The sequence below is a fragment of the Oreochromis niloticus genome, unplaced genomic scaffold (assembly GCF_001858045.2).
Source record: "Oreochromis niloticus isolate F11D_XX unplaced genomic scaffold, O_niloticus_UMD_NMBU tig00000692_pilon, whole genome shotgun sequence".
NCBI lineage: Eukaryota > Metazoa > Chordata > Actinopteri > Cichliformes > Cichlidae > Oreochromis > Oreochromis niloticus.
This window is the reverse complement of record NW_020327215.1, coordinates 135,001-150,821: the sequence shown is the minus strand read 5'-3', so window position 1 is coordinate 150,821 and position 15,821 is coordinate 135,001. Positions and strand designations below refer to the sequence as shown.

The 15,821-nt window shown below is 42.0% G+C and overlaps 1 protein-coding gene across 1 annotated transcript in view; it reads left to right on the top strand.

Annotated features, from left to right (window-relative positions):
• LOC109200299 (uncharacterized) overlaps positions 1 to 15,821 on the top strand; it is a 51,055-nt gene that overhangs the window by 27,709 nt on the left and 7,525 nt on the right. Inside the window, exon 3 of the mRNA XM_025904269.1 lies at positions 14,846 to 15,510. Within this exon, the coding sequence (XP_025760054.1) occupies positions 14,846 to 15,510 (665 nt within the window). The remainder of the gene's footprint in view (positions 1 to 14,845; positions 15,511 to 15,821) is intronic.

The window sequence follows — 15,821 nt, the reverse complement described above, 5'->3', positions numbered from 1 at the left end:
TCTTGTCTCTCTGAGCTCATCTCTTCTCTTTCCCCTCACCCTGCAACCAGTCATGGTAGATGCTCCTCCTGGAGCCTGTTTTCACTGGGAGGATCTTTGTGTCAAAGGGAGTTCTTCTTCCCACCATCACCAAGTGCTGCTCACAGTGGATTGTCTGATGGTTGGGGCTTTCTCTCTAATATTGGAGGCTGTTACCTTACACTGTTAAACAGTTTCAGATGACTGTTGTTGTCTGTTGGGTATTGTCACTTATAAATAAAGTTACATTGAATGGATGTAAATGTATAGATGTTATTGTGACAAAGAGAAAACGATTGTTGACAGATGGATTGTTGTTTTGTGTGTCTGCAGTCTGTCAGGCTGTCTGATCACAGAGGAAGGCTGTGCTTCTCTGGCCTCAGCTCTGAGCTCCAACCCCTCCCATCTGAGAGAATTGGACCTGAGTTACAATGATCCAGGAGACTCAGGAATGAAGCTGCTGTCGGCTGGACTGAAGGATCCAGGCTGGAGACTGGACACTCTCAGGTATGAAGAATGTCTGATAGAGGAGGAAGAGCTGTGTCTTTCCTGTGTCTTTTACTCACTTCCTGTTTGTTTCCTGCAGATGAGACATGAACAATCACACATGCAGGAATATTTTCAGGGACAGACACACTAGTCTAGCTGGATAGTACATGGATATTTATGTAGGGATCTCCAAGGAGTCTGTTTGCAGGAACATCTAGGTCACAGGTGTACCTGAGATAGATGCCAGTGTACCTAATAAAGTGTCAGCTAACATTTGGAAATGGAAGCTTAAATAATGCATTAGCTTATCAGAGTTTCCATCATGGTCACACAAATCCTTAGCAGAGCAAAGTGGCCTACTTAGCAATAGCTGCTCAAGTTGTATAAAGCAAGGGAAAACAGTATTAGCATTAGCTGCTAATGGCAGCTTATTTAGCATAAACTCTTCACATCTTTATAATGCAAGGGAAAGGAGTCACTCATGGCAGCCTATTTAGCATTAACGTCTCACATCATTATAACACTAGAGAGAAGGGTATTAGCGTTAGCTACTAATGCTTATTCACCTCAAATTGGCTACTTAGCTGCTAATGGTAGCCTACTTAGCATAAACCCTTCACATCTTTATAACGCAAGGGAAAACAGTCACTCATGGAAGCCTATTTAGCATTAACGTCTCACATCATTATAACACAAGAGAAAAGGGTATTAGTGTTAGCTACTAATGCTTATTCACCTCAGATTAGTTTTACCTGCTAATGGTAGCCTACTTAGCATGAACTCCTCACTAATATAATGCTAATTCACATCAAATTAGCATTCTCGGTCGATGTGTCCTTGGGCAAGACACTTCACCCGTTGCCTACTGGTGGTGGTCAGAGGGCCCGGTGGCGCCAGTGTCCGGCAGCCTCGCCTCTGTCAGTGCGCCCCAGGGTGGCTGTGGCTACAGTGTAGCTTGCCATCACCAGTGTGTGAATGTGTGCGTGAATGGGTGAATGACTGGATATGTAAAGCGCTTTGGGGTCCTTAGGGACTAGTAAAGCGCTATATAAATACAGGCCATTTACAGGCCATTAGCTAATAACGGCAACCTACTTAGCATTAGCTGGTCACATTGTTATAAAGCAAGAAAATATGGTATTAGCATTAGATGCCAATTCCTATTCACCTAAAATTAGCATTAGCCACTAATGGCAGTCTACTTAGCATTAACTCCTCACTAATATAATGCTAATTCACGTCAAATTAGCATTAGCTGCTAGCATCAGCCTACCTAGCACTAGCTGCTCACAAAAGGGAAAACAAAACGATATTAGCATTAGGTGGTAATAATTATTCACCCCTAATTAGAATTAGCCGCTAATGGCAGTATACTTAGCATTAACTCCTCACAACGTTATAATGCAAGTGAAAAGTAACAGCATTATCGGATAATGCTAACTCACATCAAATTTTTTAAATGTTATATACCTTTGTGGTATGTGACTTTTGTTGCCGTGATGCCAGGTCTCTCTTGGAAATGAGATTTTTAATCTCAATGAGATTTTTACCTGGATAAATAAAGGACTAATAAAAATTAGCATTAGCTAATAACAGCAGCCTTCTTAGCATTAGCATATAATTTTAATTCACATCAAATTAGCATTAGCTGCTAACATCAGTCTACATAGCACTAGCTGCTCACATTGATATAGGGAAAGAGAAAACGATATTAGCATTAGCCTGTCATAATTATTCATCCCTAATTAGAATTAGCCTCTAATGGCAGCCTACTTAGCATTAACCTCTCACATTGGAAAAGATTTAGCATTAACGGATGATGCTAATTCACATCAAATTAGCAATAGTTAATAACGGTAACCTACTCCGTATTAGCTGCTCACAAAGAAGAGAGTTAGCATTATCGAATAATGTTTACTTTGGCCCAGTGGCAAAGTTCAGAACTCTGTTTGCTAAAGATTTAAGAGTGTTTCTCAATAGCTCTTTCTCATTTGAGAATCAAATGAATTCTGTTATTAAAACCAGCTGTAAGTTTTATATTGTTGATTGTCATTTATGCTTAGAAATATTTACTCATATATGCTTAGAGTTTTATAATCGATTGCATAATGATAGAGGTTTGATCCTTAGTAGTCTGTAAAGACTCTGTGTGCCTTCCAGAGTGCTCTGGCATGCACACACAACTTGGGGTCACGAGAGAGGTCGTACCTTCTCTTACTGATTTATGGTATAGGAGGACACCTACTCTGTGTCTGGTTAAGTATAAGAGCCCTTTGTTAGGGGGACCGCTGGACTCTTAGCACCAGCTTTGGGGTCACAGGGTCACATCTGGAACACACACACACATACCTACACTATGCACAGACTGGTACTCTTTGTTCCCACCTGTGTAAGACGTCATATGTTAATGAACTTATGCATGTTCATGTAACCTCAATAAAGAGCAGTGTTGCGAGGGAGCAGACGAGAGCGACTGAGGTCAAGTGAAGGAACGGCGCTGTCACAGTTCTCTCTCAAACTATGATCTCGAGATCATAGTTTGATCTCGTACATGAGCTCAAAGAGCTCTGCTTGGTGCTTTTTGCTGTTGTAGTAGAATTGTGTGGTTCCAGCGGTGGCTCTGTGCTAGACGACCCATCACCAGCTTTTTCCAGCTTTTTCCACTGGTTACCAGTACGTCGTAGAATCCACTTCCAGATCTTGTTGTTTGTCTTTAAATCTCTGAATGGATTGGCTCCATCTTATCTCTCTTTAACAAAAATAATCCAAGTCGAGCCCTCAGGTCTGCAGATAAGCAGCTTCTGACCAGAACTAGACGTAAAAACAGAGGTGAGCTTTATCGATCGCTGCAGCCAAACTCTGGAACAGTCGCCCTTCACATCAGGTCTTCACCAACACTCGACATTTTTAAAACCCAGTTGGAAACACATTTGTACTCTGTAGCTTTCAATTCTGACGAGTCTTTATAGTAATTACTGTGTATGTTTCCTATTTTATCTCTACTCTGTGCAGCACTTTGGCTCAACCTGTTTTTAAATGTGCTGATAAATAAATGTAGATTTCTTTGAATAAAACAGTGGAGCCGAGCTTTGAGCTCAGTGTGTAACAGTTGTCAAGAGGAGAAATATTTTACTGCTATTATTTGCTGCTATTTTTATAATCAACATTACCATTTCATTATTAATAGTGACGTTGCATGCAGATGCATTCAGATGTTCAAATATATTGGTATTATATTAGTCTTTATTACGGGTCCAGTAAGAACCACTTTAGACTGTTGAGGTGAATCTATAATTTTAAAGGCTTTTGAATGTTTTTATATTCTTACACTGAAGTCTTCAGTGGGTGAGAAACGGAGCTGCAGGGACAGGAAATACTCTGTGCCAAAATGAGACAGGAAACACTTCTGCAAGGCATGCTTCTGCAGAAGTGAAACCGAAAGCAGAGTCTCAGTGCAATAATTCTGAGGAGCAGTTTTGATGATGCTATTGTCTTTTATGCATTTATCTTTGATTAAGCTTTGATTAAGCTTTAAGTATGTCAGGAGTTTTCCTGTTCTGCAACTCAGAATGGAATAATGACACTCAGACAGGTTTTACAAATTAACGTGCACGGGAGAGAACTGGACAGGCGCCGTTCCTTCGCTTGACCTCAGTTGCTCTCGACCACTCTCCCGTAACACTGCTCTTTTATTGTGGTTACATGAATATGCATAGGTTCATTAACATATGACGTATACCGTGTGTGTGTGTGTGTGCGTGTGGTTGAGATATGACCCCGTGAAGACTCCCCAAAGCTGGTGCCAGGAGTCTAACGGTACATCTAAACAAAAGGCTCTTAGACTAAAACAGATATACGTATGTTTGCTATACCATATATCAGCAAGAGAAGATACGGCCTCTCCTAGGAGACATGTGATCTATGCCAGAACACTCTGAGGAGGAGTGAACGCACTCCCCTCTTCATGCTATACAGAGTTGTTACAGACCTCCTAGGATAAGACATTCTTTCAATCTACAAATGATTATATACTTCTAAGCATATATGAGTAAACATTTCTAAGCATAAATGGCAATAAACAATAAGACAAGGTGTGACCTCTCCCATGCTCCCAGGATGTGGGTGTGAAAGTCAGAGAGCTCTGGAAAGCACACAAAGCTTGCACAACATAACTTCTCTAGTAAAAAAAGAGCAAACACATCTAGAAAACCTTAAACATAATGTACTTCTAAACATAAACATAATAAAATCTTTCAACATTCCCTCCTGTTGTTTGATCTTTTCTCATATATATATATATATATATATATACATAGCAACTCACTAACACTGTATCAGTCTATGGCCACTTGTAAAACATTTTTAGCCAGGACATCATTAATTAGTGGGTTTTGTGAATATGTTATATCCAAATGTCTATCTCATTATCATCTTCTTCATTCTGTGGTAGGGTGATGTTGCATCTCTGAGTTGTTTAAGTGTGTTCAGAGCATCAGTCATGTTCGATGACTGTAAGTATGTGTGTGAAATGCCAGAGTCTCCACAGACTACTAAAGATCAAACTTCTATCTATCTGCAACTAATTATAAAACCCTAAGCATATAAGTAGATATCTGTAAACGTACACAGTTTCACAAATGTATTAGCAGTTACCCAATTTCTCATTGATCTCATTCAATGGTAAACTGCATCCTGCAAGCAAACAAATGAATTGTTAATGGTCAAAAAAGAAATTAACATTTTCAAGATCACTCCAGCTTGGTGGTGCTCCTCTGCAAGACATGTAAATCTCACGTCTCTCTGCAGAGTGGTTTAAGTTCTGCAGGGCGTCATAAATGTCTCTTCCAGTTGTTTCCATCACTGTCCATAGGACCAGAGTCCAAATGTATGTAGAATAGACATTCAAACATACCAGTTGAGTTTGCCGTTTGTCAACATGGGTCTCAGCCATCTCCAAAGCTGCAGACCTTTTCAGCACTCTAGTTTTATGGTCTCTGCCAACCCCCATCACCTCACTTCAGGCCTCTGTCCTGTGGGGGATTTTTATGACTCCTCCATTGTCCATCCTCTGCAGGAAAAATCCTCTATGGAAAGGATGTTGGATCCAGTTATCTTACTGCTGTTATGATTCCAGCAGTCTTCAGTGTGCCATCGTATGCACAGTATAGTGACACAGCATTAGGTGATGTTCATAGGAAACTGCTGTCATCACCACCATAGCTTCTGGTTCCTGCGCTTCTCACAGAATCATGATATCATCCTTGAACTCCCTCTGCGCTGTCGTTGGAGCTTGGCACGCTCCCCTCATCCTTCAGGTGCCCGTCTGTCGTCCACAATCTCCTCTGTTGGCCTCTGGAAAGCCCCCTTGGCACAGCTCTCATTCCAACGCAGCTTCGTGGTCCTTGCTGTGGTTGTGGAATCTGATCTCCCAATGGGCCCCAAACAGCTCGACCTTTGACCTCAACCACTGCCTGGACTGTCAGCTCTGCCTGGAATGGGTTCTTGCTTCTCACTGGGCCTCAGAAGATTTCTCAGGAGATTCCTTTCAGCAATACTCTGACTGCTGCACCTGTATTTCCTTGCTAGGAGGAAAAACTTCTATTTGGGGAGCATGTCAATCATCATCAAACCACATTCTTTAGTTCAGTGAGCTTCATTTATGGACCATCAAAGCCTCATCTGAACACGGATGCACCACTTTGCATAGGTTTAATACCCGTAGGTGAACTGTTAAGCACACAAAAATCATAAAAACATAGTTTAGAAAACATAGAAAAGATAGTTTCATGTAACTCTTTAACTCTGGACCCCTCCTCTTGACGCATGGACACTCCCATGAGTCAACTCATCAAACCTAGATTCCTGTCTGAAAGAAAAAGATTAGCTAGATCATGTCCCAGGCAACATCAGGGCGTCTCCCCCTCTGGAGCAGCTCTGTAACCCTGCAATAAAAGATGTTAGTGTGTTTTGCATATTAAGTTTGCTTAAAACCCCGGCTCCGCCAGGAGCCTGCATACACACCATCATGGCCTGGAAAACAAGATCTGGAAGTAAAATCAAACTTCACACTTATAAACAATTGTATCATAAGAGTAATAGAGCACTCTTAAAAAAAATAAACATTAGCAACACACATGGACAATCCTGGAGGTCAGGCACAAATTGACAGGGTCCAGAGGTGCTATAAAACGACCATAAAAACCATAGCTGTGGACAGAAGTGGCACTAGTTTCAACACAGGGAATGTTTTACATGTTATTCACATCGTCAAAGTAACCTTCACATTTCTCCAACAACACAGTGTAACAGCATCACCAACTCATAACCTGTATGCACAGTTTTCTTCACACATGATCCCAAAAATCCTGTCGTAGAAAACTTCAACCAGCTATCCTGGTATAAATCACATGAAGAACTGTAATGCTGTAGAAAAGTTAGCGCTGCGCAGATGTATACACACTTTCTCACAGTTACCTCTGTGAGCAACACAAGGTAGTGAATAACACCCCTGGTAGATGCACAGACACAGAAAGTGGCATTTAAAAGTTTAAATCAGTAAAGCCAAAGCTCACGCAACCTCGAATGTTGCTGTCATGTTTCTGCTCCTGTAAAAAGAAACACACATAGATTCATCTGCACCTTTGTCAGGTGGGGGTTAACTTCGCACAGTGATGTCAGTCAGTCTGTCCGCTTCTGTCCGCTTTTACCAGTCAGTCAGTTTTATTTTCTCTCACTCATTCATTCATGCATTCATTCATTCTTTCTTTGCTAATAGTGGAAATTATCATCGCATTTTCATTTCCACTTCTCAGCAAAATGACGTCATTTCAAAAAGAAAAGAAGAACTTTATATTGGATTATCTCGCTTAATCCTTTTTTGGGTAGGGACCTATTCTCTAATTGTCCCAGATAAGTGACTTTCTCCTGAGCCCATTTTAATGTGGAGAAACTCACTTGCAACAATTTTCTCGACGACGTGTCGTATAGCGCTTCTGTTCTAATCGTGCAGATCTGCTCAAACAAGATCATCAAACAAAACTTTCAGTGCACTGTGAAAGTATCAAAATAAAAAGGCCTCGTTAAGTCATGATACACGCTCCTCATCTCAGGAGGGTAAATCATACCATTCGCATGGTTTATCATACCATCATACTAATTGGCAGGCTCAACTTCACAACAAAAGAAAAATCATCAGCTAGATAAACTCCAAACCAACCATTAGCCGCACAACACACAACATAAGCCTCATGTCTCATTAGCTATGAATTTTAATCCCCAGGACTGTACTTTTCACTCATTTAGGCCACAAATTTTATTTAGTTTTCCTTTTTCCCCATCATCATAAAACATGTGACGTCATCAGGTATTTCACAAAAGAAGTTTGTTATGTATTCAGAGTTGTGTATCTGGGTGCAGGATTCACTCGCACATCACAACAGGAAACTCAGTGTTTTAGAGTCTCCACTCCAACACATCCCATTCACTCGTGCTAGAATTCAATCACCTTTCATTAATCTAAGAACCATCAACCAATTTGCATATCAGTTATTAACCCACTAAGATGACAGGACAACAGAAATGCATGTTCAAAATATTATCACAAAAATAGAATTTTCCCTCATACAGTAAAATATTTTGTGCTGCATCAATCAGGCAGAAAGCATCTCCCAATTTACTATATTACCAACTAAATTTATTTTCTGATCACTGGTTGGTCAAACCAGAATCTTTTTTCCCACAAAAATTAAACTGTTGTCCTGCAACATAGTTAGTTAACTGTCAGCATTGGATAAATTAAGCATTTGATAACAAGTGTCTGTTAAATTTACACTATTTTAGCACTGATGAGAGATAACAAGCTGATTTCCATTGCATGTATGTTTGTGTTATTAGGCAGGTTTAATCAATGTCTCTGGAGCTGCATCTCCAGCAGGGCATGTTCTTAAAGCTGCCTTTCCTACACACTTTTCTGCTATTAATTGATCATTTTTTAACTAATGTGCTATGAGTCCACTGATCTTTGCATCACTCCTCATCACACTAAGTGACTTGGATAAGATGATAAACAGACTCACATGCTCAAGATGCTGCCTAATCTTCATGAGCTCTCTTGTGTTTGTGTTAGTAGGGTTAATGCATGTTCTGCTTGTGTGTGTGATTTTGTATATGTTTCTTTTTGCAGTGTTTCAGATTCCTTCACAATTTTCCACTTAAGCAGTCAGTTTTCTTTTCCCCAGGTTTGCTAACCCAAATTTTGATTTCCCACATTAAACAGCAGAATTCCTCTGTGTCCTTACTTACTCTCACTCTGTTGTCCTCTCCCACTTCAACAGTCCAACAGCCGGCAGTTCTTCTTCAGCTTTGTCCTGTGTTCCACTGTTTCTTCTTGCCATTTTACTCCGAAAGTGGCAAATGTCAAACTCCAACAGTCTCCTCATAGGTTCTTTTCAAAAGTTTTCTTCACAGGCACAGTGACTTTGCAGCTTGTTGGAAACAGTGCCATTTCATCCAGTCAGGATGATGGTTTGCTTTTCTTCTCCGATGCTGTTTGTCCACACTGCTGCTGCTTGCTGGGTCTCTTTGCTCAGGACTTTGCTGCTGTCTCTTTATCTGCCATGTTATTGCTCTTTGGAGCTGCATTCCTTGTCTTCAGGGAGGAGTGAGAGCTCGCTTGTGAGGTTGAGGGACACATGGAGCTGTAAATAAGTTAGCCAGAAATTGGCCTGAACATTTCCAATGATATTAAACTATAACTTTATTCCGACTGCTGCATGTGGAAAATGATCCAGGTCTGCTTTTCATCTGAAAGTGACAAAACTAAGACATTTCCATTATTATTATCACTGCTTAACCAACACACAGAACTCTCTCTGTTTTTTGAACTCTTCTTCCTTAAAGGCAGAAAATGAGATTGTAGTTGTTCTTGGCTGATAAACACAAAACCTTTTTCCTCTGATTATTTTCATCTATAATGTAAATTTTGTCTCCTTCTATTATCAATTTGAATACATTAGATAGGCTCTAATTTAATTTAACCTTTTGTTTATTCCACTTCATTCCTCTTTCCATGCTTTAAAACATTACACCTCTTGTGTACGCTTTGTTTTCTTTTTAGGATTCTTTTCAGTATTTATTTCTACTTGGAGGGTTTCTTATAATTTAGTTATACATTTTCCCTCCCATGTGGGACATTTAGTTTTTCTTTGGATTTCTCCATCTATATGCACTAATTTGTCCGGCGCCTGGACATTTTTTCTCTAACCACTGCTCGTCAGCAGTGAGTTTTGAAGCTTCGTTACCCATTTTAATCCTTTACAACTACACAACTGCGGCACCTTCTCTGGTACGAGAATCGAGAGAGGTAGTTGACACGGCCTTCTACTTTCAAGCTATTCTTGAAAGCGGTGTCATCTTTATGTGATAAAACACGACCTTTTTCTCTCTTCACCAGTACTTGGGTGACCAACAGTAAACAAATTAATGGAATAGTTCAGCCTCCTTATTGTGCTGTAAAATCAACTTATTCCATCATCAAAAAAACAAAACAATAAATACCTTTATGCGCGCGCTAACTTTACCCACTACGGGGGAGCTACCAGTCCCAGACGAGCTCTATCTTTATTTTAATTGTTTTTTACCCACTACGGGGGAGCTACCAGTCCCAGACGAGCTCTATCTTTATTTTAAAATGCTACCAGCCTTCTTCAGGCGAGCTTTTACATGCTACCAGCCTCTCTGGGCGAGCTTACACGGTTTTACGCAACGTGTCTCAGAGTGTCAATATTCACCTGCTTGTTGATTCACTGCCGGTTTCTCAGGTCCGCCTCATCGACCCCCACCGTCGTGGACCACTTCTAAGAACGCTGGCCAGAACCCGAATTCACGTCTCTGGTCTTTTATCCTGTACCTAGACAGGAGCTGTCGACAGACTTCAGCGCGGGCTTCTCACGACGTCAGGACTCGATGAGGTTTTCCCGTGGGATCACACAAAAGTGTTATGTTAATCCGGCTCGAAGGACCAAAAAATGTCAGGAGTTTTCCTGTTCTGCAACTCAGAATGGAATAATGACACTCAGACAGGTTTTACAAATTAACGTGCACGGGAGAGAACTGGACAGGCGCCGTTCCTTCGCTTGACCTCAGTTGCTCTCGACCACTCTCCCGTAACACTGCTCTTTTATTGTGGTTACATGAATATGCATAGGTTCATTAACATATGACGTATACCGTGTGTGTGTGTGTGTGCGTGTGGTTGAGATATGACCCCGTGAAGACTCCCCAAAGCTGGTGCCAGGAGTCTAACGGTACATCTAAACAAAAGGCTCTTAGACTAAAACAGATATACGTATGTTTGCTATACCATATATCAGCAAGAGAAGATACGGCCTCTCCTAGGAGACGTGTGATCTATGCCAGAACACTCTGAGGAGGAGTGAACGCACTCCCCTCTTCATGCTATACAGAGTTGTTACAGACCTCCTAGGATAAGACATTCTTTCAATCTACAAATGATTATATACTTCTAAGCATATATGAGTAAACATTTCTAAGCATAAATGGCAATAAACAATAAGACAAGGTGTGACCTCTCCCATGCTCCCAGGATGTGGGTGTGAAAGTCAGAGAGCTCTGGAAAGCACACAAAGCTTGCACAACATAACTTCTCTAGTAAAAAAAGAGCAAACACATCTAGAAAACCTTAAACATAATGTACTTCTAAACATAAACATAATAAAATCTTTCAACAAAGTAGTTGTATTAGATTGAAACATTTGTTTTATATATTTTATATATCAGTCAAGATTATTACACACATACACACACACACATAGTTTCAGTTGTGCTGGCCTTCTGTCTAGTGGAAAGGTTACTAGGTCTGGCTGGGGAGCTGAGAGGTGAAACAAAGGGCAGCAGAAGCTGACATATACATACACACATATTAGATAGACTCCTTTGAGTAGGTAAGAGTTTAATCATGTTTTGCTATGGCTGCAAAGTGGGGGGGGGGTGCGTACGTGTTAGTCTGTTCCAGGAAGTACACCAGATGTCCCAGAGATAAGCGACAGCGGAGGCGAGCGTCCGAGGATGGTGACAGGAAGCATCTGGCTTCGACGCGAAGACAATGTTCTGTTTTAAAACTGTGTTCAAAGTTAACTGAACGTTTGTGGTTTAGGCTGACGTATGCTGTACTGGATCTGCCTGACAACAGAAACCCTATAAAAACCTTTGTCTGACTATTGTAAGGGAGTTTGACGCTGAATCTGCACAGCGTTCGGACTCCGCGCGCGTGTATTCATTAAAATGCCGTCTAATTGCACCGGCCGGATCAGTGGTGGTTATTTTGAATTCCTCCTCAATATATTTTTGAACCTTAACACAGTGTGTGTATGAGAGCCATGTAATGTCCATGTGTGCATGCTGACTGTGCTGCTCTGACCCCTCCTCCTTTCAGGGTGGAGCCTGCTGGAGTCCGATGGTTGAGACCAGGTCTGAGGAAGTGTAAGTGTGTTTTTAATGGGATTCATGAAAACAAAGCAGCACACATTCAACCATCTTCATCATGTCAGGAGTCATCATCAAAGTGTCAATCAATGAACAGATGATGGATCAATAACTGCAGCTGGATTGTGTTTGTTCTCTCCATCAGATTCCTGTCAACTCACAATCGACACAAACACAGTGAACACAAACCTCCAACTGTCTGACAACAACAGGAAGGTGACACATGTGGAGGAGGTTCAGTCATATCCTGATCATCCAGACAGATTTGATGTTTGTGAACAGCTGCTGTGTAGAAATGGTCTGACTGGTCGCTGTTACTGGGAGGTCGAGTGGAGAGGAATCGTTTATATATCAGTGAGTTACAGAAGCATCAGAAGGAAAGGAGGTGGTGATGACTGTGTGTTTGGATTCAATGATCAGTCCTGGAGTCTGGAGTGCTATGATCGTGGTCCTCGTTGTGTTTGGCACAATAAGATACTAACATCCATCTCCTCCTCTTCCTCCTCCTCCTCTGTCTCTAACAGAGCAGCAGTGTATGTGGACTGTCCTGCTGGCACTCTGTCCTTCTACAGAGTCTCCTCTGACACTCTGATCCACCTCCACACCTTCAACACCACATTCACTCAAACTCTTTATCCTGGGTTTTGGTTCTGGTCTCCTGGTTGCTCAGTGTCCCTGTGCTGAGTGGAGTGTAAAGAGTGTCTCCTGTTAGAGAAACACTCTGACTGTTGAACAGATAGTTCAGTCTGTACATGTCTGTCTCTTTCACTCACAAACACGTTTTCAGATTCATGGATTCAATCAGTTGATGTTTGAAACTCTTCTAAATGATTCCTTGTAAACTTCTTCCTCTTCAGTCACAAACAAACAGGAAGTGATGTCACATGTGTTCCTGTCCACACAGCAGAATGAGTCTATTGCTGACAGTGATGTACAAACAGAGTGAGCATTTCTGAGGCCAAAATAAACTGAGTAGTTCACTGAATGAACGATGGACTGTGAGCTCAGTTCCTTCATCATTAGTATGGATTATATATGTATATGTATTATATTAGTATCATATATATCAGGTGCTGCTGCTGCTGGTTTCAGTCATTGTGCAAATGTGCTGTTTGTAAGGTTGTAAAGCTGCAGTCAGCTGAGACTGAAGAAGTCACCTGATCAGTGAGCAAACGTGAAAACGTCCAGATGAACAGAATCAACCTTTTGGGATCAGCCAGCAATGCAGCATCATTGTTGTTCAGGTTCAGAGGTTTGCAGGAATGAACTGATGACCAGAAACAGCTGCAGAGTCCAATAAAATACCAGCTGGAGTTCAGCTGCATTTGAAGAAGTCAAAGAAAAGTAAGGATGGCAAAGGGCGATGTTTTCTTCCAAAGAACTGAAAACATGGTCGACGCCTCATTAGAAGAATAATCTGGACATTTGTGAGGAACTCTAACCAAGAAAGCAACACAAGAAAGCAACGTCACACAGATCCAACAGACAGTTTCCATGACTGGAAGTGTTCAGTGTAAAAATGCTACATTGCATTATTGCATCCTCTCACCACAGGAGGCGCTGTTGGCACCACTGATTGCTGATCAGCTGTTCTCTGATGATCTGATTGATCCTGTGAATAACGGGACTCACTGAACTCTGTGACACAGTGAAGATTACAGAGTTTAACATCTGACTGACGTCACACAGACAGAAGGATGAACCAGTGAGGCACAGAACACAGTTACTGGAGATACTGGATCAGCTCCATGTGAACCTCTGATGGAGAAGCTGCTGACCCAGAGAAACATCAGGACATGACAGGCAGCTGCACTTATCTAACAACATGTAGCAGAGCTGATCTATGTTAGAGGATCTATCACAGCAGCTGAAGCCAAAGTCCAACACTGGATACCAGCTGAGCCTGTGCTGAGTGTTACAGGAAAAGAAACACTGACACTGGTAGACACAGGCTGTGTCCAAATTGATGGGTTGCATCCTCCTGAGGACCCGGCCTTCGCGGTCTACGTGGGCCGGGTCCTCAGGAGGTTGGGTAGGCCGGAAGTAAACGGCTGTGAAATTGGACGGTCTAGCCTTCTCGATCTACTCCCGCCCTTAATTCAGAGTATTTCCGGTCGTCAGCGTCACGGCACGAAAATCGAAAATGGACCCCGAAATCTTGCTCCGTTTTTTGCGTTCATTTTTAATTATCAACGAGCTAAAAAAGCTGTGTCGCGGTCATCATCGCCAGCATGTTTTGTACTCCAGGCTCATCAGAGAAAATCATATCCAGGTAAAACTATTAATCTAGACGCATTTAGGAATTACTTAGCTAGTTTTATGGATAATTTCAGTGACTGAATGACGGCGGTCATTCAAAATATATGAACAAAATCTCTTTGAAAATGTTCTTCTATAAGTTTACATTTATTTTCAATTATTCATATGATCTGTTACTTATTTGTGTACATAAAATTGCAGTAAAATTGTCAGAAAGCTGAAAACAGGGTTATTTTTGAGTTCACAAAAAAGCTTAGCTAAACAGATGAAGTGTATAAAATGTTTTTTCTCAGTGTTAGTATATTTTACTCAAGCTTAGTAATCAGAATAATGCTTTGATGTCATAAAATAAATGAAGTCATACCTTTCTATTAAAACTGTTTATGCTGTTCTCCACCTTTTCCTTAACCAGACAAGGCCGTTGTACTGCAGGATTAACCAAAGTGTACCAGTCCTGGACCGTTTTTTTAGCCAGGAGGATCCAAGGCCTGATTTTCGGCTAAGCAGGGAGTCTCTGGCAGTGTTGTTAAATCTCCTGAACCAGGATCGGCGGCATGGATGGGGTGACACAATTGAGATCCTGGTGTTTCTTTTCTGGTTGGCAAGTGGCACATCCTACAGGGTGGTCTCAATAGTGTTTGGGATGCCTCGTTCTACTGTCCACTATATCGTCCACCGAGTCACGAAAGAGTTGTTGGCCATTCGCTACCAGGTCATCCACCTCCCAACAACCCCAGAGGACCTGGAGGTAGTGTCCCGTGGGTTTGCAGGGCTGGTACGCCACAGAGCCTTTATGAAAGCGGTGCAATCGACGGCTGCCACATACGCATCAAGTGTCCAAGTGGCCCTGATGGTCAGTGCTATAGGAACAGAAAACTGTTTCCATCAATCATCTTGCAGGCGGTTTGTGACCATCGGGGCCGCTTCATCGACACATACGTGGGCTGGCCTGGGTCGGTGCATGATTCCAGGGTGCTCCGCCACAGCCCACTGTACAGTCAGTCAGTCTACCCTCCTCCAGGGCATTTCATCCTTGCAGATGGAGGGTACCCATGCCTCCAGCGTCCACTCCCCCTCATCACACCCTACAAGAGGCCAGTCCAAGGTGTGGGAGCCCAGCGCTTTAACAGCCATCATTCCAGGGCACGCTCCATAATAGAGCGTGCTTTTGGGATGATGAAGAGCAGGTTCAGGGCCATCTTCCTGCAAGCGCTGGAGGTGCACCACACCTTTGTACCTCATGTAAGTGACCACCCATTGTCAAAATAATTGTGTGTGTGTACATATATATATATATTGAATCCAAGATGGCGCCGCGGATGGCAGCCTCGGTACTGCGCTCTCTCGCACTTTTCTTGTTTCTGTTTATTTTCTGCACTTTCGGTCACTCAGACCACATCACTTTCTCCAGAGATGAACTGCTAAACATCAGGCAGTCGTCTCACTACAGTTCTTATCCATTTTTCACAAACCCGGAAAGTGTTTTGGAGATTTTAGTTGGAGGCGCAGCAGCTCTCTGTGGCTCCTGGAGGAGACGTAGACGGGGGACCCGC